This window comes from Podarcis tiliguerta, assembly GCF_965153285.1.
Source record: "Podarcis tiliguerta genome assembly, chromosome: 12".
NCBI classification, from domain to species: domain Eukaryota; kingdom Metazoa; phylum Chordata; class Lepidosauria; order Squamata; family Lacertidae; genus Podarcis; species Podarcis tiliguerta.
In genome coordinates this window covers 57003745-57025289 of record NC_139545.1, presented here as the reverse complement: position 1 = coordinate 57025289, position 21545 = coordinate 57003745, and the positions used below count along the sequence as shown (strand labels likewise).

Here is a 21545-nt window from a genome sequence, read left to right as displayed (position 1 = left end):
TTGTATAAATATAAGCTCGTAGGGAGGTAGAAAGAAATTATACAAGAAATGTGTAACTGTGCAGTATAAAGTAATGGATAAAGTACAGTAAGATTAATTGGAAGTCAGTTTTTAATTTCTTCTCTATAAGTTTTATAATTGTGTTCACTATCAGGAGTATATATGATGATAATTATATTTATAGTGTGGTGGTTTGTTTGATTATCCTATTATTTGTTTGTTTGTTTGTTTGTTTGATTGTATGTATGTATGTATGTTTACTTGTATGTACGTCTGTTTTCTCATAAATGTGTTTATTTTAAATTAAGAAGAAGAAGAAGAAATAAATAAAATCTACCCTCATCCTCCCGTTATCTGGATGGGAGAGACGGGGAAATTTCTTGTATCTTATAGTGTAGTGGTTTGTTTGATTTTCCTGTTATTTGTTTGTTTGATTGTATGTTTGTATACTTGTATGCACATCTGTTTTTTCATAAGTGTGTTTATTTTAAATTAATAATAATAATAAGAAGAAATAAATAAAATCAACCCTCATCCTCCCGTTATCTGGATGGGAGAGACAGGGAAATGAAAGCTCACCTTCCGCGGGAGGCTTCCTCGAGTCCCGGAGGAGGGCGAAGTCCTCTCTGGAAGGAGCTCGTTCCTCGTCAGGCCTGGTTGTCAAAGCAGGAAGCCACGAAGCAGCTGAGGGGCTGTGGAAGAGGCCGTCGGAGGGAGGCGAGGGAGAAACAGGAGGCACTTTTTGAGGTTCAGAAGGTGGAGATGGAGGAGGAGACAGAGGAGGTTCCTCCTCACAGGTAAGCGACGGGGGCTGCTCTGCCTGCAAAGAAACAGCCAGGGACTCTTGAGCTGGTCCTTCAGAGGCTGGCGGGGCCTGCGATAGAGGAGAGGTGGTCTCCACACTCGCCAAACCAGCTTCCGGGACCACGAGTTTCGTGCTTCCAGCGAAAGCACTTGAAGGAACTGGTCCTTCTTCATCTCTTGGGTGGCCAACCTCCTCTGCTGTGGCACCCTCTAGTCTCGTCTCTTCTGAAACCTCTTCAGTTGACCCACTGGCTTCTGGACTCTGGATCGTCGGCTTGGCCTGCAAGCTCCGAGGTGGAGATCTGTCGACGCTCTCAGACGTCTTCCCTTCGGCTTCACCAGGTGTGAAGACGACCTCCTCGGCAGCCTGGTCCACTCCTTCCAACCCAGAACTCAGCAGCGGCCCAGCCGCCATCTCCACCGCCTCTGAACGAAGAGGAACAACCTCCACATGTGGTGGAACTGCTACCCTGTCCATCTCCAGCTCCTTGCAAGGTTGCCCGGTGACTTGGTCTTGACTGCAAGTGGTTTGAGGCTCCAACTCATCTTCGGAATGCTTCGATTCCGACAAGTCTGGCATGACGCCTTCGGAGGAGAACTCCAGGACGTCTTCCTTAAGGCTGCCGAGAAGGCTTTGTGCTTCGGCCACCAGCAGACTGCTCACCAGGCGGGCAGCACCCAAGCCCGGCTCCCTGAGGTTGCCGAAGGAGCCTCGCAACATGTCGGTGATCTGCTGCTGGTCTGCAGTGACCTCTGGAGGTTCTGCAACCAACGAGGCGTTCTGCCACAAGGCACCAGGAAGCTCCGGTTGGCTGGGGGCTGGAGATGGCGTCGCTGCAGCAACGGCTTCAGAATCATCTGGGGCTGCACCAGTCTTCCTGGTCCCCGGCGATTCTGCAGCACCAACGCTTTCCGTTTCTGCATTTCCACTGGAATGGATGTGCTGGGCTTCTTCAGGCTCCGACAAATAGATCTCCTCTTCAGAAGCAAAGAAGAGGTGCTGGCTTTTGCAAAGCACGGGTGACGCATCCCTTGGCCGGGCATTGGCTGGAGAAGGCGGCTGGTGAAGAGCAGAGGAATGCAGACACAACGCCATGCTCCGCTGGGAAGGTCCCTCTGCTGGTGGGATCTTCGACGGCTCAGCCAAGGGTTCAACCTTAGCATCTTCAGTCTCGACCACTCGGTGTTCCAGCTCAGAAACGGCTACCGGCTGTTCTTGTGGAAGAGGAGGAGGGCTCTTCTCCACATCCTCGGCCGGGCTGCCCCATGCCTGCTCAGGGGTGCTGAGCCCTTCCCTCTCAGAGCCAGGGGATGAAGTCAGCACAAGGGTCCCAGAAGAGATGTCCTCAGCTGCCGTGAAGAAGCTGCTGTCCGTCTGTGAGTTGGGCATGGAGACCTCTGCCAACTCCGGGGAAGAGAGACTGGAATCAAGATCCTTTTCCTGCACAGAAGTTTCAGCGCCCAAAGCAGGTGGTTGGAGACCCTGAAGCAGAGCTTGAGCAAAGGTCTTCTTTGGCACCTGCAAGGGTTGCCTGGGTAGACCCTCAACCCTGCCAGTGGAAGGCGTTGCACCTGCATCTACTGCCTTAGAAGTTCCTGGGGCAGTTTTCTCCACCTGAGCTTTGACGTCCAAAGGATGCTGATCATTCAAAGGAGGCAGAGATGCAGCCGCCTCCATACACCCCCTGTTCCTCTGAGCCTCAGGCCCCTGTTGGACAGCCAGCTTGGTGTCTTTGGTTGCTGCCTGGGGCTCAAGAATCTGTACCCCACCAAGCTGCGGCCATTCAGTGCCTTCTTTACGACCCGCTGGCTCAGGAAGGCCTGCCTGGCGAACAACCTGCTCAGAGGCCGCAGGAACCACGAGCTTGTCCTCATCTTTCTGTCCTGGCTTCTTGTCCGAGCTTCCCACCAACGCTGGACCATCTGTGGTCTCGCTGCTGGCGGGAGCAGGAGCTGCTCCCTTACTCTGAATCTCAACCAAATTCATGTTGCTGTCTCTCAGGCTAGGCTGAGCACCAGGATCCTGGAATGAGGCGGCTTGTGATCCACACAGTCCCACAGGACGCGTGGTTAAGCGCTGGGCTTGAAGCCCGTCTCCCGGCCAAACAGAACCTTCTCCTGGCGGGATCTCAGCGACAGAGTCTGCTCTGCTGTTTTCATCACTTTCGAGTTCAGAAATAGCATCCTCTTCTCCCTCGGACGGACTTTCCCAGTCTTGGCCAGCATCAACTTCGTCCGATAGCGCTTGCCCCTCCATTGCCCCAGTGGCTTCCTCTACAACGGAAGCCTCTTCCCCTAGCTGATCTTTGCCCTTGGCGTCCTCTCCAGCTTCCTCAAGATGGCCGCCTGTTTCTACCAGCATGGGCTCATGGCGGCTCTCACCGGGCTGAGGCTCCCTCACGCTCAGGTCTTTGGCCTCGCCAGTCTCCAAGCACAGCTTGAGATGGGCTGCACCGTCTCCTATAACCACACTGGCAAGAGGGCCTGTGGAGGCCTCCATCTCCAGCCCAGATGAGTCTCTTGGCATCCCACAGACTTCAGCACGCTCTTCAACATCCGTGGGGGGCAGAGGTGCGGCTGCCGCCATCAAGGTGACCTCACTGTCCACAACGGCGGTGTTCTGCTGTATGCTGTTTGGTCCCAGCAAGGGCTGAGAATCAGGTTTCGCCTCAGAAAAGATGGCCACCACGTGGTCCTCGTTGTTGTTCATCTGGTCAAGGGACGAGGCCTCCTCAAGCTCGTCCTCCGATTCAAAGCAGGCAATAAGGCACTCTGCTGTCGGCTCGTTGTCGGCTCGAGTCGCTTCAGGCTGGTCCAAGATGGCCGCCTCACAGGAGCCAAGGAGGGACACGAATGGAGGCTCCTCCTTCTCTGGCTCCACGTTGAACACTCCTCCGTTAGGCCTCTCTGCTTCAATCAAGCCTCCCCCAGAGGCGCCATCTTGGTCAAGGAGCTCCAGAAGCCGCTCCTCCGACTCCTTCAGCCTGGCGCTGATGTCAAAGGAAGACGAGTCGTTGACGTCTGGAGTCGCCAGCTCTGCAAACGGCACAGGATACGGCTTCGGGGTCCATCCCAGGGGTATGGCAGGGCCCGCATACACCTGGTCGACCCACTCTGCAGCTGTTTGTCCCACAGGCCGAGGCCCCTCCAAGGAGTTGTCCAGAGGCGGCAAAACGTCTGCTTCCTCATCCGTATCAAAGCAAGCGATGAGGCATTCTCCGGGGTCAGGGATGTTTTCCTCAGCAGCCTCTTGCCCGCCTGAGAGCGACTGGCGCTCCAGGGAGGCGCAGGGGGCGCCCCTTTCCCTTGAAGGCTCTTCTCCCTCTTCACATCCAGTTCCGCGACCTACGCCTCCGAAAAGAGCTGTGGGGCCCTGCTCCATAGGAGACCGCCATCCTTGACCGGTAGGGGAACTGCTGCTGCTTCCAGAACATTCAGAGGATTCACCGGGAGCTTCAGGAACAACCCGCAACCTGGAAGCCGCTTCTTCTTCAGTGGGGAGCGAAACTTTGATTTGGACCTCCTGGGGTATCTCGTCATCTTCAGCCTTCTCCAGAGAGGAGCCTCTCTCCTCCCGCTCCTCCTTTTCAGCCCTCGGGTGCCCATTGTCCCCGGCAGAAGCCGTCTCTTCCTCATCTGTGTTGTAAGCATCGGATGAGGTCTCCATCTCGCTCTCGCTGCCCGATCGGGACAGCGCGGGTTCCATGTCTTCCTTTGGAGGCCCGGCCGCTTCCTGAGCAGGGGCGACGGCAGCTTCCGCGACCACGGCGTACTGCTCGACGCTGTAGAGCCGTTCGTCGTCCTCCCCGTTGTAGGAGGCCGAGTCTGAGGACTGGGAGGTGTCGTCCTGGTAAGCAAAGGACTCGTCCACGCCTTCATTGATGGAGGTTTCCGAGAGAGAGTGCAGGAAGGAGGCCGAAGTGCTGTCGTCGTCCTCCACGCCATAGAGGCCGTCGTTCCCCACCGACTCCCCTTGGGGGAACAGCGTGATCTCCATGGACTCCGCCTCGAATATGAGGCTCCCACGGAAAGGCAAGAGCAAAGCAGAAATCATCTGGTCACTGTCGGCACCGTCCACGCCGTCGTCTGGGGCGGAAGCCGCCGTCTCGGCCTGCGGCCGGCCGGGTGCATCAGCCTTGGAGGTGTCCGTCCCAGAAGGGAAGGCAGCGAGTGAACCGGGCAAGAGGCAGGGTTTCGATCCTGCAAACTCGGCAGAGTCTCCGGCTCCCGTTTCGTAGGCCGGCGGAGCCTCCGCTTTGGACAGCTCGCGGCTCAGATCCACTTCGTCTCCAGAGTCCTCTCTGCTCTCGGGCCAAGACGGAGCCGCTTGCTCAAACCTCTGAGGGCCCGGCCTCAAGGGAGCGACTTCGGCGCCCCAGTCGCCGCCATCTTCCTCCGGGGTCGTCTGCCCGTCGTCGTCATCCTCGGGGAACGACGAGTGGACTAAAGTGCTGGAGGAGAGGGTCTGGAAAGCAAACTCCCCCTCCAAGTCGGGAGACAGGCTGGGTCCCCGTGGGAGCCTCGGGTGGCCATCCGAGAGAAACTCCTCGCCGTCTGCCGATGGGGCCTCCATGGCTTCCGACTCTGCGATCAGGTTGGGGGAGCAAGACGGGGAAGTGCTGCCGGTGCCTGAAGACGCCCAGCTGCCTCCTTCGGCCGTGATATAGGACCCCGAGGGGGAGGTGGGTGGGGAGCAAAGGCCTTCGTTGTCCGTGTCGTTCTGCTCCTCGCTGAGGCTCTCTTTGGAGAAGGGTTGGTGCCTGAGGTGGGAAAACACAGTCTTGATGGGGGTCGAGGGCGCCGTGAAGTATAGTTCTGGGTCCAGGCCACAGGTGTGCTTGCCAGGCAGGGGCTGGGCCTCGGCAGGCTCCAAGGAGAGGTCTTTGGTGAGCGCAGGAGGCGGAGAAGGCAGGTCCGCCAAATGTTCGCCCTGAGAGAGTGGAGGTGTCATGGCTGCCCTCTCGGCCTCCTGCGGATTCCGGAGGCCGGGGAGGGTCATGCCTGCTTGCCGGCTGGCCAAGTCTTTTGGGGTCTTGTGGGGAGGCCTCGCCTGGAGGTCAACCATGTCCTGATCCTCCATGTCGCTCGTTTCCTCCTCCTCAGAGCTGGCCTCCAAGTTGCCCCGTGTGAGCGGCGCAGAGGCAGCCCCTTCCCCATCTTCCTCATCCTCACTGAGGCATTGAGTCTCCTCGCCCATCACTATCCGGGTGTCCAGCATGTCCACGCCCGACGTAGGTTCCCCCTGACCCTTGGGCGCCACCTTGGCGGCTTTCGGGGCCTGCTCCATCACGACCTGCCCGCACTCGCTGAGGGCTACCAGGCCGGTCGCGGCGTTGCCCACGGCCGTGTCACAGCTGGCTCCTTCGGGCTGCGGGCGGTCCTCTTTCTTCGCCGGCAGGAAAGCCGGAACGACTTTGCCACAGAGGGTGGGGTCCATGGGGAGGCCGGTCTGGCAGTCGGGCGTCACCGCCGGGGACATCTGCAGCGGTGTCAGGGCCTCACTACTCGGCGTGGAGGACGTGGAGGTGGTCCGGGATACATCTGGGGATGAGGGATTGAGAAGAGAAAGATTGGGAGAGAAGCATTAATCCAAATCACTCCACAACAAACTAGCATAAACATTTCAGTACAGTGGTACTCGGGTTAAGTACTTAATTCGTCCCAGAGGTCCGTTCTTAACCTGAGGTACCACTTTAGCTAATGGGACCTCCCACTGCCGCCACGAGATTTCTGCTCTCATCCTGAAGCAAAGTTCTTAACCCATGGTACTATTTCTGGGTTAGCGGAGTCTATAACCTGAAGCATATGTAACCCGAGGTACCACTGTACTTGGGTCCGGAGGACAGCAGCAGCACAAGAACAGGCCTTTCCAGTAGTGGCTCCCAGTTTGCGGAATTCTCTCTCCAGGGATAATATTATCTTTCCAACAAAGTATTAAAAATACAATAAAACATCAAGCATTAAAAACCACCCTAAACAGGGCTGCCTTCAGATGTCTTCTAAAAGTCAGATAGTTGTTTATTTCCTTGGCATCTGGTGGGAGGGCGTTCCACAGGGCGGGCGCCACCACCAAGAAGGCCCTCAGCTTGGTTCCCTGTAACTTAGCTTCTCTCAGTGAGGGAACCCCCAGAAGGCCCTCGGAGCTGGACCTCAGTGTCTGGGCAGAACGATGGGGGTGAAGACATCTGTCACTATTATTGTATATCTTCAAGGCATCAGGCAAAAACATTCCTTCTTAACTAGGCCTCTGGCTTTTAACTATCTATGGGTGGGACATTTCTAGTGTATTTTTTCCCCTCTTGGTTTTTATGTCTGAAAAAAGAAACTAAAAAAATCATCATCATCATCATTCTGTGATGTGGTGGCAGTGGCCCTCCAGACAGCACAAGGAAGGGCCTTTTTTGTGGTGGCCCCCCGACTGTGGAATGCTCTCCCCAAAATGGCCTTATTGGCACCAACTAATGCTTGGCTTTTCCAGCAGGGAAATACCAGTTGTCTTTTCTCATCCCGTTTACAGGTTTGCTGGCTTATTGGAGAGGAGATGGGGTAAGGTAAAGGTAAAGGGACCCCTGACCATTAGGTCCAGTTGTGGCCGACTCTGGGGTTGTGGCACTCATCTCGCTTTATTGGCCGAGGGAGCCGGCGTACAGCTTCCGGGTCATGTGGCCAGCATGACTAAGCCGCTTCTGGCGAACCAGAGCAGCGCATGGAAACGCCGTTTACCTTCCCGCCGGAGCGGTACCTATTTATCTACTTGCACTTTGACGTGCTTTCGAACTGCTAGGTTGGCAGGAGCAGGGACCGAGCAACGGGAGCTCACCCCGTCGCGGGGATTCGAACCGCCGACCTTCTGATCGGCAAGTCCTAGGCTCTGTGGTTTAACCCACAGCGCCACCCACGTCCCTTGAGGAGAAGGGGTACCCCTAAAAAAAATCATGACCAAGATGTGATCCAAATAGCTTATGGACAAATTCTTGTGTGCAACACTCTCTCACACACACATACGTACGGTCTAAGAGTTGGCCCATCCTGCGATGGTATTCCCCTTCCTCTCCTTCGCTGAGCCCATCGCTAGTGAGGTATCCCACCCTCAGCCCTATCTGGGCTTTGTGTGATGCAAGTTTCTGAATCAATTAGAGTGTTCGCAGCATTCCATGTGAAAAGGATCTGTACATGTGAAAAGGATCCAGGAGTCTTGGTTGACCACAAACTTGACATGAGCCAACAGTGTGACGCGGCAGCTAAAAAAGCCAATGCAGTTCTGGGCTGCATCAATAGGAGTATAGCATCTAGATCAAGGGAAGTAATAGTGCCACTGTATTCTGCTCTGGTCAGACCTCACCTGGAGTACTGTGTCCAGTTCTGGGCACCACAGTTCAAGAAGGACACTGACAAACTGGAACGTGTCCAGAGGAGGGCAACCAAAATGGTCAAAGGCCTGGAAACGATGCCTTATGAGGAACGGCTAAGGGAGCTGGGCATGTTTAGCCTGGAGAAGAGGAGGTTAAGGGGTGATATGATAGCCATGTTCAAATATATAAAAGGATGTCACCTAGAGGAGGGAGAAAGGTGGTTTTCTGCTGCTCCAGAGAAGCAGACACGGAGCAATGGATCCAAACTACAAGAAAGAAGATTCCACCTAAACATTAGGAAGAACTTCCTGACAGTAAGAGCTGTTCGACAGTGGAATTTGCTGCCAAGGAGTGTGGTGGAGTCTCCTTCTTTGGAGGTCTTTAAGCAGAGGCTTGACAACCATATGTCAGGAGTGCTCTGATGGTGTTTCCTGCTTGGCAGGGGGTTGGACTCCATGGCCCTTGTGGTCTCTTCCAACTATGATTCTATGATTCTATGATTCTTCTATGATTCCGTGACACACCTTGGCTGCTGAGCCAATGGCAGAAGAGGACACTTAAAAGGGGTTGGGCCAAGTCACGGCAGGTAAGTCCATCAATGGTGCTTCATGGGTTCAGGTGTGCCAGACACGGGAAGCCGGAACTCAATCTTTTCCAGGTGATTCTCCTACCTTTGCTAAGTTTTGGACGACAGAGGCAAATTCACAAAGCCCAACATTTTACTGAAAGTCCAAGTCAGTGCCGGATTTACGTATAAGCTCAACAAGCTATAGCTTAGGGCCCCGCTCCCTTGGGGGTCCCCCCCAAAATTAAAGGAAAAACAACAACTGGGTGTACATTTCCAAAATATAAGATAAAAGATAAATAAGATTAAATTAAACCTACATACAGCAATAGTGTTTTTGTGTAGGCTCCTATCATGTACGTAATGGGCCCCGCATATAGCATATATTCAACACACAAAAAGCAACCATTTGTTGTTCACAAAGGACAGCTGGACATATAAAGGGCCCCATTACCTTCAGTAGCTTAGGGCCTCATCAAACCTAAATCTGGCCCTGGTCGAAGTTTTCTGTGTTTGAGACTGTAATATACAAGCGTGCCCGGGGGAAAAATACATTTTTTTCAGAGGTGAATATGCTCTTGAACTATATACCCCTTGTATGGAAGTTGACAACTGGACAGCAAAAATGGATTCTACACACCCTAAACTTGGCCATATTGATGAATTGGGAGAATAGAGATACGATTCCCTTTAATCAATGGCTTCACAACATTAAGGTAAGGTAAAGGTACCCCTGCCCGTACGGGTCAGTCTTGACAGACTCTAGGGTTGTGCGCCCATCTCACTCAAAGAGGCCAAGGGCCAGCGCTGTCCGAAGACACTTCCGGGTCACATGGCCAGCGTGACATCGCTGCTCTGGCGAGCCAGAGCCGCACACGGAAACGCCGTTTACCTTCCCGCTAGTAAGCGGTCCCTATTTATCTACTTGCACCCGGGAGTGCTTTCGAACTGCTAGGTTGGCAGGTGCTGGGACCGAACAGCGGGAGCGCACCCCGCCGCGGGGATTCGAACCGCCAACCTTTCGATCGGCAAGCCCTAGGCACTGAGGCTTTAACCCACAGCGCCACCCGCGTCCCTCTTCACAACATTGGCAACATACAAACGGACGGCTTATAGATGCAGACTTTCTTTGGATAAATAGAATGATATTCGGAATAAGTTCACACAGAATATATTCGGTTACTGACAATTATACATGTATTGGGATAATAAGAATATACACATTTCTATATTAATGTAAGGGGACACAGGTGGCGCTGTGGGTTAAACCACAGAGCCTAGGACTTGCCGATCAGACGCTCCAGGCAAAGGCGACTTTAGCAAAGGTGGGGTTGCAGCGCTCATCTTTATTGGCCGAGGTAGCCGGTGTTTGTCCACAGACAGCTTTCCGGGTCATGTGGCCAGCAGGAATAAACTGCTTCTGGAGCAACGGAACACCGTGACGGAAACCAAAGCGCACGGAAACGTCGTTTACCTTCCTGCTGTAGTGGTACCTATTTATCTACTTGCACTGGTGTGCTTTCAAACTGCTAGTACATTTCCGAGCAAAGTGTTGGTGTTGACCTTTAAAGCCCTAAACGGCCTCGGCCCAGTAGACCCGAAGGAGCGTCTCCACCCCTATTGTTCTGCCCGGACACTGAGGTCCAGCGCCGAGGGCCTTCTGGCGGTTCCCTCACTGTGAGAAGCAAAGCTACAGGGAACCAGGCAGAGGGCCTTCTCGGTGGTGGCGCCCACCCTGTGGAATGCCCTTCCACCAGATGTCAAAGAGATGAACAACTACCTGACATTTAGAAGACATCTGAAGGCACGTTCAAGGAAGTTTTTAGTGTGTGACATTTTGATGTATTTTTAATCTTTGTTGGAAGCCGCCCAGAGTGGCTGGGGAAACCGAGCCAGATGGGTGGGCTACAAATAATACATTATTATTATTATTATTATTATTATTATTATTATTATTATTATTTTCCAGCTCCTGGAGGCATTGCAAAATAACACAGACTTGAGACTTGTCTAGTTGCAGTGTTTGCTTTCCTCTCTGTGTGCTGGCGGTGACGGGATTGGAGGGGCTTAAGGGCTGGTTCGCGTCACTGTGAAATCCGCTGCAAGCAAGGTGCGCTTGAGCCTTGGCCATTAATCGGGGCATCTCCCTGGGGTGGGCGTGAAGGGCTCATCAGGGATGGGTGTAGGTGGGGATGACGGAGGCTCCTGAGCTCGGCCACCTGGCTTGCCATGTGGCCTCTTATGCGCGCTGACAAATGGCCTTTTCAAGCTGGCTTTCCTCCAGGTCTCTTCTGGAGAGAGCGGGCCGAGAATGACTTTGCATTGAGCTCAGCGTACTGGATGAAAAATCTAGGGCGCCGCTGAGCATTGTGGAAAGAAAAATGGGATGGTGTCCAGTTTCGGACGGAGGCGGCTATTTTCTCCTAGCTGGCTGCTAATTGCTGATCTTGCGAGTTGCCACTGTTGTCTTTTAGAAATAAATAATGGTGGCACTCTCACAATTTGCGTGCGTGTGTTTGGTTTGTGTGTGTTTCATCACACAAACTATGCTCGCATTTTCACAGTCATGCTGGAAACCACAGGCAGGGAGAGGGCTCTGGCTATTATTGTTTTATTCGTATTTATTTAATTTGCAGACCACCCTTCGTCCGAAGATCGCAGGGAAGTTCGCAACAGGGGGAAAACCCACAAAAGGAGAACACAAGGATGCGTAATAAAACAAAAGCAAACCGAGAAATCCTCTGCCCCAGAAACACATTTTAAAAGGCATGGAACAGGCATAGGCAAACAGCCCTCTAGATGTTTAATAATAATAATAATAATAATAATAATAATAATAATAATAATAATAATTTAATATTTATACCCCGCCCATCTGGCTGGGTTTCCCCAGCCACTCTGGGCGGCTTCCAAAAGAATATTAAAATACTGTGATACATCAAACATTAAAATCTTCCCTAAACAGGGCTGCCTTCAGATGTCTTCTAAAAGTCTGGTAGTTGTTGTTCTCTTTGACATCTGGTGGGAGGGCGTTCCACAGGGCGGGCGCCACTACCGAGAAGGCCCTCTGCCTGGTTCCCTGTAACTTGGCTTCTCGCAGTGAGGGAACCACCAGAAGGCCCTTGGAGCTGGACCTCAGTGTCCGGGCAGAACGATGGGGGTGGAAACGCTCCTTCAGGTATACTGGACCGAGGCTGTTTAGGGTTTTAAAGGTCAGCACCAACACTTAGAATTGTGCTCGGAAACGTACTGGGAGCCAGTGTAGGTCTTTCAAGACCGGTGTTATATGGTCTCGGCGGCTGCTCCCAGTCACCAGTCTAGCTGCTGCATTCTGGATCAGTTGCAGTTTCCGGGTCACCTTCAAAGGTAACCCCACGTAGAGCGCATTGCAGTAGTCCAAGCGGGAGATAACCAGAGCATGCACCACTCTGGCGAGGCAGTCCGCGGGCAGGTAGGGTCTCAGCCTGCGTACCAGGTGGAGCTGGTACACAGCTGCCCTGGACACGGATTTAACCTGTGCCTCCATGGACAGCTGTGAGTCCAAAATGACTCCCAAGCTGCGCACCTGGTCCTTCAGGGGCACAGTGACCCCATTCAGGATCAGGGAATCCTCCACACCTGCCTGCCTCCTGTCCCCCAGAAACAGTACTTCTGTCTTGTCAGGATTCAATCTCAATCTGTTTACCGCCATCCATCCTCCATGCTACAACTCCCATGATCCCCAGCTAACAGGACCAGTGGTCAGGGATGATGGGAGTTGTAGTCCCAAAACATCCGGAGGGCCGAGTTTGCGTATGCGTGGCATAGAATGTTAACCAGCCAAACACCTGGTTGAGGAGAAATGTTTTTGCCTGGCACCTAAAGATATGCAATGAAGCTCAATCAGTAAAGTATGAGACTCTTAATCTCAGGGTCCTGGGTTCGAGGTCCATGTTGGGCTAAAGTGTCCTGCATTGCAGCGGGTTGGACTAGATGACCCCCGCGGTCCCTTTCAACGCTATAATTCTAAGCTCTTGTGCTTGAGTCCTGCTTGTCAGTTTGTCCCACAGAGGCAACTGGTTGGCCACTGTGAGAACAGGAGGCTGGACTAGATTGCCATTGGCCTCATCCAGCCCTCTTCCTCGCACACACATACGTATTCATGTTTTATTAAGGAAATTTCATTTATAAAAAGGTAGAGTGGGGGGGGAGAGAAAGAAGGGGGGAAAGTGAATGAGAATGAAAAATAGAAAAGAAAAATTGCACCACCCTACAAGGGACACGGGTGGCGCTGTGGTCTAAACCACAGAGCCTAGGACTTGCCGATCAGAAGGTTGGCAGTTCGAATCCCCGTGACGGGGTGAGCTCCTGTTGTTTGGTCATGTGGCCAGCATGACTAAGCTGCTTCTGGCGAACCAGAGCAGTGCACGGAAACGCTGTTTACCTTCCCGCCGGAGCGGTACCTATTTATCTACTTGCACTTTTGACGTGCTTTGGAACTGCTAGGTTGGCAGGAGTTCTGCAACTCTACGAGATCCTTTTTTAAAGCAAGGGGCCGCCCCCTTGGGACTTGCCACTGGGAAGTGAACCCGAACCCTCCTGCATGCAGGGCAAATTCTCTGCCCGGGAGCCACGGGGCATGGATGCCCCAACATTTACTGATCCACTTAACAGAGAAGCCTGCTTTGCAAATGGCCGAGAATCATAGAATCCTAGAGTTGGAAGAGACCACAAGGGCCATCAAGTCCAACCCCCTGCCAAGCAGGAAACACCATCAGAGCACTCCGGACATATGGTTGTCAAGCCTCTGCTTAAAGACCTCCAAAGAAGGAGACTCCACCACACTCCTTGGCAGCAAATTCCACTGTCGAACAGCTCTTACTGTCAGGAAGTTCTTCCTAATGTTGAGGTGGAATCTTCTTTCTTGTAGTTTGGATCCATTGCTCCGTGTCCGCTTCTCTGGAGCAGCAGAAAACAACCTTTCTCCCTCCTCTAGGTGACATCCTTTTATATATTTGAACATGGCTATCATATCACCCCTTAACCTCCTCTTCTCCAGGCTAAACATGCCCAGCTCCCCTAGCCATTCCTCATAAGGCATCATTTCCAGGCCTTTGACCATTTTGGTTGCCCTCCTCTGGACACGTTCACAGAGATGGAACGTGGAGCGCTCTGAACAGCAAAGCACTAAAATAAGTACCAACTACTTTGATTATTACCCTCACTGGGAACTGGGGAAAGTTGCCAGCTCTGTGCTTGCCCAGGTATGATGCCTTTGAGAATCGGGACTGTCCACTTCTGGGGTGAAGGCCTAGCTAATGGGCTATGCTGTAGCTGCTATTGATCCGGCTCAACTCTCCAGGGAACGGGATGCAGTTTACGGGAAATGCTATCTGGTCTCTCTCCGGCTCAGACGGTTGCAAGCTCTGCTCCTTCCCATTAAGACCTTTGGGATCCTTGCCAAGGGAGGATTAAGCCTGGCTAATTTTCAGAGATCACTTGCAGCACAGTAAAAAGGCTAATCTTGCATGGAGTGCCGGGGGGGGGGGGTGCCTGGCAATGCCACCTTGCAGAATTGGCCTCGCCCAAATCAGGGGTCCCTCCTGATTTTTGCACTATGATTCCCATCACAGAATTGCAGAGTTGGAAGGTACCTCTATCTAGTCCACCCAAACAGTGGCGTAGCGTGGGTTGTCAGCACCCGGGGCAAGGCAAGTAATTTGCACCCCCCCCCCCGCTGCACTGTCCCTTCCCCAGATAGCCCCTCACTCTCTCTCCGCACCGCACGCCTGGCACCCTCCCCTCCACAGTGGGCGGCGACCCGGCGGCTCGGATCGGATTCGCACAGCCAGCACTGCAGTGAGAGAGAGTGAGTGAGCCAGGTAGGGGCAGAGAGCTGCGAGTGCGAGCGTGCCCCCCCCCCAGATGTTGCACCCAGTGCGGCCGGCCCCCTCTGCACCCCCCATGCTACGCCACTGCACCCAAAGCAATGTAGAATAAGAGTTCGGATTTGATATCCCGCTTTATCACTGCCCGAAGGAGTCTCAAAGCGGCTAACATTCTCCTTTCCCTTCCTCCCCCACAACAAACACTCTGTGAGGTGAGTGGGGCTGAGAGACTTCAGAGAAGTGTGACTGGCCCAAGGTCACCCAGCAGCTGCATGTGGAGGAGCGGGGAATCGAACCCGGTTCACCAGATTACGAGTCCACTGCTCTTAACCACTACACCACACTGGCTCAATGTAGGAATCGCAGCTGTCATCCATAACAGGTGGCCATCCAAGCTCTGCTTAAAAACTCCCAAGGAAGGAGAACCTACCAAGAAAGGAGTTGAGCAGTTCTTACCACCAGAAAATTCTTCCCAACATTTAGTTGGAATCTCATTTCTTGTAACTTGAAGTCCTGCCCTAGGGAGCAGAAGAAACCAAACTTGCTCCATCCTTCAGATATTTGAAGATGGCTCGCATATCTCCTCTCGGTCTCCTCCTCCTCCCAGCTCCTTCAACCATTCCTCATCAGGCTCAGTTTTCAGACCCTTGATCATCTTGGCCACCCTCCTCTGCCCACCTTCCAGTTTATCAATATCCTTCTTAGATTGTGGTGCCCAGAACTGGACACAGTATTCCAGGTGTGGTCTGAATAAAGGTAAAGATAAAGGAACCCCTGACCATTAGGCGTACAGCTTCCGGGTCATGTGGCCAGCATGACTAAGCCGCTTCTGGCGAACCAGAGCAGCGCATGGAAACACTGTTTACCTTCCCGCCGGAGTGGTACCTATTTATCTACTTGCACTTTGACGTGCTTTCGAACTGCTAGGTTGGCAGGAGCAGGGACCAAACAACGGGAGCTCAACCTGTCGCAGGATTCGAACCGCCGACCTTCTGATTGGCAAGTCATAGGCTCTGTGGTTCAACCCACAGCGCCACCCGCATCCCATTAAAGACTACCTTACACTGTGTTTAAAACCAAAACTGCATTTGGATAGAAACTGTTTCTCAGGCGGCTAGTCCTAGTCTTTATAACCCTGGACCTTCTTCCAGAAGGCATAAGCTGAAAGAGATTGTTTCCGGGTTGCGCACTATCCTGCGCTATCTCTGCAGCTTTCTTTCTTTCTTTTTTTTAAAAATTTTTATTAAGGGTTTTCTTGTTTTACAGAAGTAAGTGTAATGCCTCGTTGTTGTTTTTCCATGTAACATTTTTACAAATCCATTTCATTTGTTGAGGCATTAGGGGGAGAGGAAAAGAAAAAAGAAAGAGGGGGGTGGAGAGAGGGAAAATGGAAGGGGGTGGGGTTGGGTGGCGGTGTTTCTATTGTGTTTAATGTATGTAGAGTTTGGTGTCAGCGTTGCTTGTGTTGTTCACTTGTGTTCCTTTGGTGGTGAGAGAGGTTGGGGTTGGCCTAGGGTGTGATTGCTTGCTTGTGATTGGCTGTGGTGATCTTTGTTTTCGTGTGTGAGTGAGGTGGGTGGGTGTTTTGGATCAGGTTAGCCATATTGATTTGTATGCTGTTGGTGGATTATTGTCATTGTCCTGTTGGGCTGTGTATGTGATAAAGGGGAGCCATACCGGGGTGAAAGCGTCTTCTTCTATTTGTCCCCCTGTCAGTTTCAGTTTATTAGTTAATTTTTCTAGTAGGGCTGTTTCCCATACTATTTGGTACCATTGGTCCATGCTTACTCCTGACAGGTCTCTCCAGTGTCTGGCTATGATGCTTCTGGCTGCTGAGAGTAGGTGGGTTATGAGTTCTTTGTGGTGTAAATGGGCATTGTTGTCTTGGAAAATGTTTAGTAGGGCCAATTCTGGGGTGATGTCTATTACTTGCTTAGTTATTTTACATATTTATCTCTGCAGCTTTCTTATGGCACCTGGAAGCGTAGATTTGATCCAAGGTGGGAAGAGTATGCCCAATTATTCTCTCCGCAGTCTTTACAACCCTGGACAACATTATTTTTTCCCTGCCCGTGCAGCTCCCAAACCACACACACAGACCATAAGTTAATACATTCTCAGCAGTACAATGGTAAAATGCCATCAACAGGTCCTTTGAGAGATTGTTTTTCCAGAGGATTCTCAGAAAATATAACCTCTGCTGTGCTCTCTTCATCAGGTCTTTGCTGTTTTCGCTGTGGGTTAAACCACAGAGCCTAGGGCTTGCCGATCAGAAGGTCGGTGGTTCGAATCCCATCGACGGGGTGAGCTCCCGTTGCTCAGTCCCTGCTCCTGCCAACCTAGCAGTTCGAAAGCGCGTCAGAGTGCAAGTAGATAAATAGGTACCACTCCAGCGGGAAGGTAAACGGCATTTCCGTGCGCTGCTCTGGTTCGCCAGAAGCGGCTTAGTCATGCTGGCCACATGACCCGGAAGCTGTACGCCAGCTCCCTCGGCCAGTAAAGCGAGATGAGCGCCGCAACCCCAGAGTCGGCCACGACTGGACCTAATGGTCAGGGGTCCCTTTACCTTTACCCCAGGTTAGGTCATCTCTCAACTCCATTCCCAGAACCCGAAACACCGAGACCTGTTCCACACACTTCCCCTCAATAATAAGTGGCTGAATATAATTCTCCCTGAGCTGCTAGCTTTCCACAAGAAGGGAATCTGATGGATAGGTGATTAAGAGGGTCACATACGCTACCCCACCTCCCAATGTTTGAATCAGCTCTTTGAAAGCCACAATGCCCTAGAGAAAAGAGAGATCTACTTGCCTTGCTGCAGCAACTTTCTTAAGGTCAGAGAAGGATTAAGAAGAGGATAAGCACACAGGAACAGATGCTCACTTAAGACCGAAAGGCAACACGGCCAATGAGCTTTTAAGAAATGGGCAGAGGGACTGGAGGGAGGGAAAGCTGGGGGCATCAACATGATAGATGCTGGGTTGTGGCAGAGAGGGCTGCAAGCCTATTTAAGGAGCCACGGATGTCCAGGTGAACTACTTAAAATTTTAAAAGATGATGCTGTTAAGGTGCTACACTCAATATGCCAGCAAGTCTGGAAAACTCAGCAGTGGCCAGAGGATTGGAGAAGATCAGTCTACATCCCAATCCCAAAGAAGGGCAGTGCCAAAGAATGCTCCAACTGCCGCACAATTGCACTCATTTCACACGCTAGCAAGGTTATGCTTAAAATACTACAAGGAAGGCTCAAGCAGTATGTGGACCGAGAATTCCCAGAAGTGCAAGCTGGATTTCGAAGGGGCAAAGGAACCAGAGACCAAATTGCAAACATGCGATGGATTATGGAGAAAGGTAGAGAGTTCCAGAAAGACATATACTTCTGCTTCATTGACTATGCAAAAGCCTTTGACTGTGTCGACCACAGCAAACTATGGCAAGTTCTTAAAGAAATGGGAGTGCCTGAGCACCTCATCTATCTCCTGAGAAATCTCTATGTGGGACAAGAAACTACAGCTAGACTGGTGACTGGGGGCGGCTGCCGAGACCACATAACACCGGTCTTGAAAGACCTACATTGGCTCCCAGTACATTTCCGAGCACAATTCAAAGTGCTGGTGTTGACCTTTAAAGCCCTAAACAGCCTCAGCCCAGTATACCTGAAGGAGCGTCCCCACCCCCATCGTTCTGCCCGGACGCTGAGGTCCAGCGCCGAGGGCCTTCTGGGGGTTCCCTCATTGCGAGAAGCAAAGCTACAGGGAACCAGGCAGAGGGCCTTCTCGGTAGTGGCGCCCGCCCTGTGGAACGCCTTCCCATCAGATGTCAAAGAGATAAACAACTACCTGACATTCAGAAGACATCTTAAGGCAGCCCTGTTCAGGGAAGTTTTTAATCTGTGATATTTTACTGTATTTTCTGTTTCTATGGAAGCCGCCCAAAGTGGCTGGGGAAACCCAGCCAGATGGGCGGGGTACAAATAATAAATTATTATTATTATTATTATAATTACAGTTAGAACTGGATATGGAACAACTGATTGGTTCAAAATTGGGAAAGGAGTACCCTGCCCATCTGGCTGGGTTTCCCCAGCCACTCTGGGCGGCATCCAACAGAACACCAAAATACAATAACCTATTAATCATTAAAAGCTTCCCTAAAGAGGGTTGCCTTCAGATGACTTCTAAAAGTCAGGTAGCTGTTTTTCTCTTTGACAACTGATTCGAGTGTGTTCCACAGGGCAGGAGCCACCACCGAGAAGGCCCTCTGCCTGATTCCCTGTAACCTCACTACTCGCAGTGAGGGAACCACCAGAAGGCCCTCGGTGCTGGACCTCAGTGTCCGGTTAGAACGATGGGGGTGGAGACGCTCCTTCAGGTATACTGGATCGAGGTCGTTTAGGGCTTTCAAGGTCAGCACCAACACTTTGAATTGTGTTCAGAAACATACTGGGAGATCTCTCAGGACCAATGTTATGTGGTCCCGGCGGCCGCTCCCAGTCACCAGTCTAGCTGCCACATTCTGGATTAGTTGCAGTTTCCAGGCCACCTTCAAAGGTAGCCCCACATAGAGTGCATTGCAGTCATCCAAGCGGGAGATAACCAGAGCATGCACCACTCTGGCCAGACAGTCTGCGGGCAGGTAGGGTCTCAGCCTACGTACCAGATGGAGCTGGTAAACAGCTGCCCTGGACACAGAATTGACCTGCACCTCCATGGACAGCTTTGAGTCCAAAATGACTCCCAGGCTGCACACCTGGTCCTTCAGGGGCACAGTTACCCCATTCAGGACCAGGGAGCCCTCCACACCAGTCCGCCTCCTGTCCCCCCAAAACAGTACTTCAGTCTTATCAGGATTCAACCTCAATCTGTTAGCCGCCATCCATCCTCCAACCGCCTCCAAACACTCACATAGGACCTTCACCGCCTTCACTGGTTCCGATTTAAAAGAGAGGTAGAGCTGGGTATCATCCGCATACTGATGAACACCTAGCCCAAACCCCCTGATGATCTCTCCCAGCGGCTGCATGTAGATGTTAAAACACAGATAAAAAAGAAGTATTGAAAACATAATGTATATGGAACCACCAGTTTTTAAAGCAATTCTACAGAACAATATTTCATGTTAGAACCAGGCTTCTTGAACGTTCCAGATGTTTTGGACTACAAGTCCCATCGGCCTGGGGCTGATGGGAGTTGTAATTCAAAATATTTGGAGGGCGCCAAGTTGGAGAAGGATGTGTTGAAACAGACGTAGCTGGGTAGGTTCCCCTATACAGTGTTTTTAAAGCAACACAGTCAAGGCATCACAGCCATGTAAGTACAACACCCACACAAGCTTACTCACAAGTAAGCCCTGTTATGTTCATTGGCGCTTACTCCTAGGTAAGCATATATGGCAAACTTAATGTCCTTTAACTGGGGGAAGGTGGCTTTGCAAAAGACTATTCCCAGGATTCCCCTGGAAAAAATAAAATATAAAATATCAGAATTGCAAACTGCTTTCAAACCAAAGGATAAAAAAAAGTTGGGAGTAAAGTTTCTAATCCACAGCTGGCAGAATAAACTCAGGAGTTTTAAAATTAACAGTGCAAGCCTATCCACGTCTACTCAAAAGAAAGTCCTCTTGAATTCAATGCACCTTACACCCAGGTAAGTGGGGCTAAAATTGCAGCCTAAGATTGCCTAAAACACACCTGTATGTTCTGTCCCCAGGCCTCAAAAATTCCTACCCCAGATGGGTTCAGGTTTGCAGAAATTATTCACTGGAATGCAAACACACTCTGTACATGCTTAGAAGTGCCCTTGTTATTTTCCATATCATAGGGCAACACTTGGAGAGGAATACTTGCCAGAATTAAGCCTTGAATCCAAGCAAGCCCTTCTTGGCACAGAAAAATATTTGCAAAACTTTGGGCAGCAGTGGGAGTATAGCAGACCGCCCTCCCACCCATCCTTTACACCCCAGGTCTCTACTCAAGTGTAGACCCTAACCAGCCCCTTTGCTAACAACTCACGTTTGCCTTCCTCTTCTGCAAGCCGCCGAATATTCAGCAGGGCCTCCATTTAGGAAAGGATTAAAGTACATTTAAAAGGGTTTTCTCAGCATCTTGGGGCCTTCATAGCAACAGAGCAGAGACAGGAAGCCCAACTAGAATTGAAAATGTGAGACTCTTGGGAGATCACTCCTTTTATCTGGCTGGTCCTGGAGGTTTGCAATGGCTTTTGGGGGAACTGGGTGTGGCCCAGGTAGAGAAGGTGCTCACCTGGAGCCCTTAAAGAGAAAGAGGTTTTGGTATACCAGGCACGTCCAACTCCCAAGAGACTGCGATCTGCTCACATTATAAAAATACTGGTTGTGATCTATCCATTGTTATTGACAGGGGAGACAAATAAGTTGTTGAGCTTTTTTGGGGGGAGCCAAAGCTTTTTCAGGGGGGAGGGGAGATCTACCGCAATCTACCACAAATATCCAGTGATCTACTACAGACATAAGCGACACGGGTGGCGCTGTGGGTTAAACCACAGAGCCTAGGGCTTGCTGATCAGAAGGTCGGTGGTTCGAATCCCCGCGACGGGGTGAGCTCCCGTTGCTCGGTCCCAGCTCCTGCCAACCTAGCAGTTCGAAAGCACGTCAAAGTGCAAGTAGATAAATAGGTACCACTCCGGCGGGAAGGTAAATGGCATTTCCGTGCGCTGCTCTGCTTTGCCAGAAGCGGCTTAGTCATGCTGGCCACATGACCCGGAAGCTGTACGCCGGCTCCCTCCGCCAGTAAAGCGAGATGAGCGCTGCAACCCCAGAGTCGGTCACGACTGGACCTAACGGTCAGGGGTCCCTTTACCTTTACTACGGACATCTGGTGATCTACCTGTTGGACATGCCTGTTATATACTATGGTCAGGTTACCAGATTTGTTTCAAGGAATCTGGGGACACTTTTCAACTTCAATAGGAATGATAGGTT

General features: G+C 51.6%; 1 protein-coding gene across 2 annotated transcripts in view; it reads right to left on the bottom strand.

Annotated features, from left to right (window-relative positions):
• LOC310660793 (uncharacterized protein) overlaps positions 1 to 21545 on the bottom strand; it is a 66403-nt gene that overhangs the window by 19139 nt on the left and 25719 nt on the right. The window contains exons 1-2 of one of the 2 annotated variants that reach the window (XM_083405972.1): positions 7814 to 7912; positions 580 to 6345 (exon numbers count right to left, since the gene is read on the bottom strand). In XM_083405972.1, coding sequence (XP_083262098.1) covers positions 580 to 6345; positions 7814 to 7832 — 5785 coding nt within the window. In that variant the 5' untranslated portion in view covers positions 7833 to 7912. Of the gene's footprint in view, positions 1 to 579; positions 6346 to 7813; positions 7913 to 21545 lie in introns of those variants that run through there. The other variant, XM_083405971.1, reaches the window with a different exon arrangement.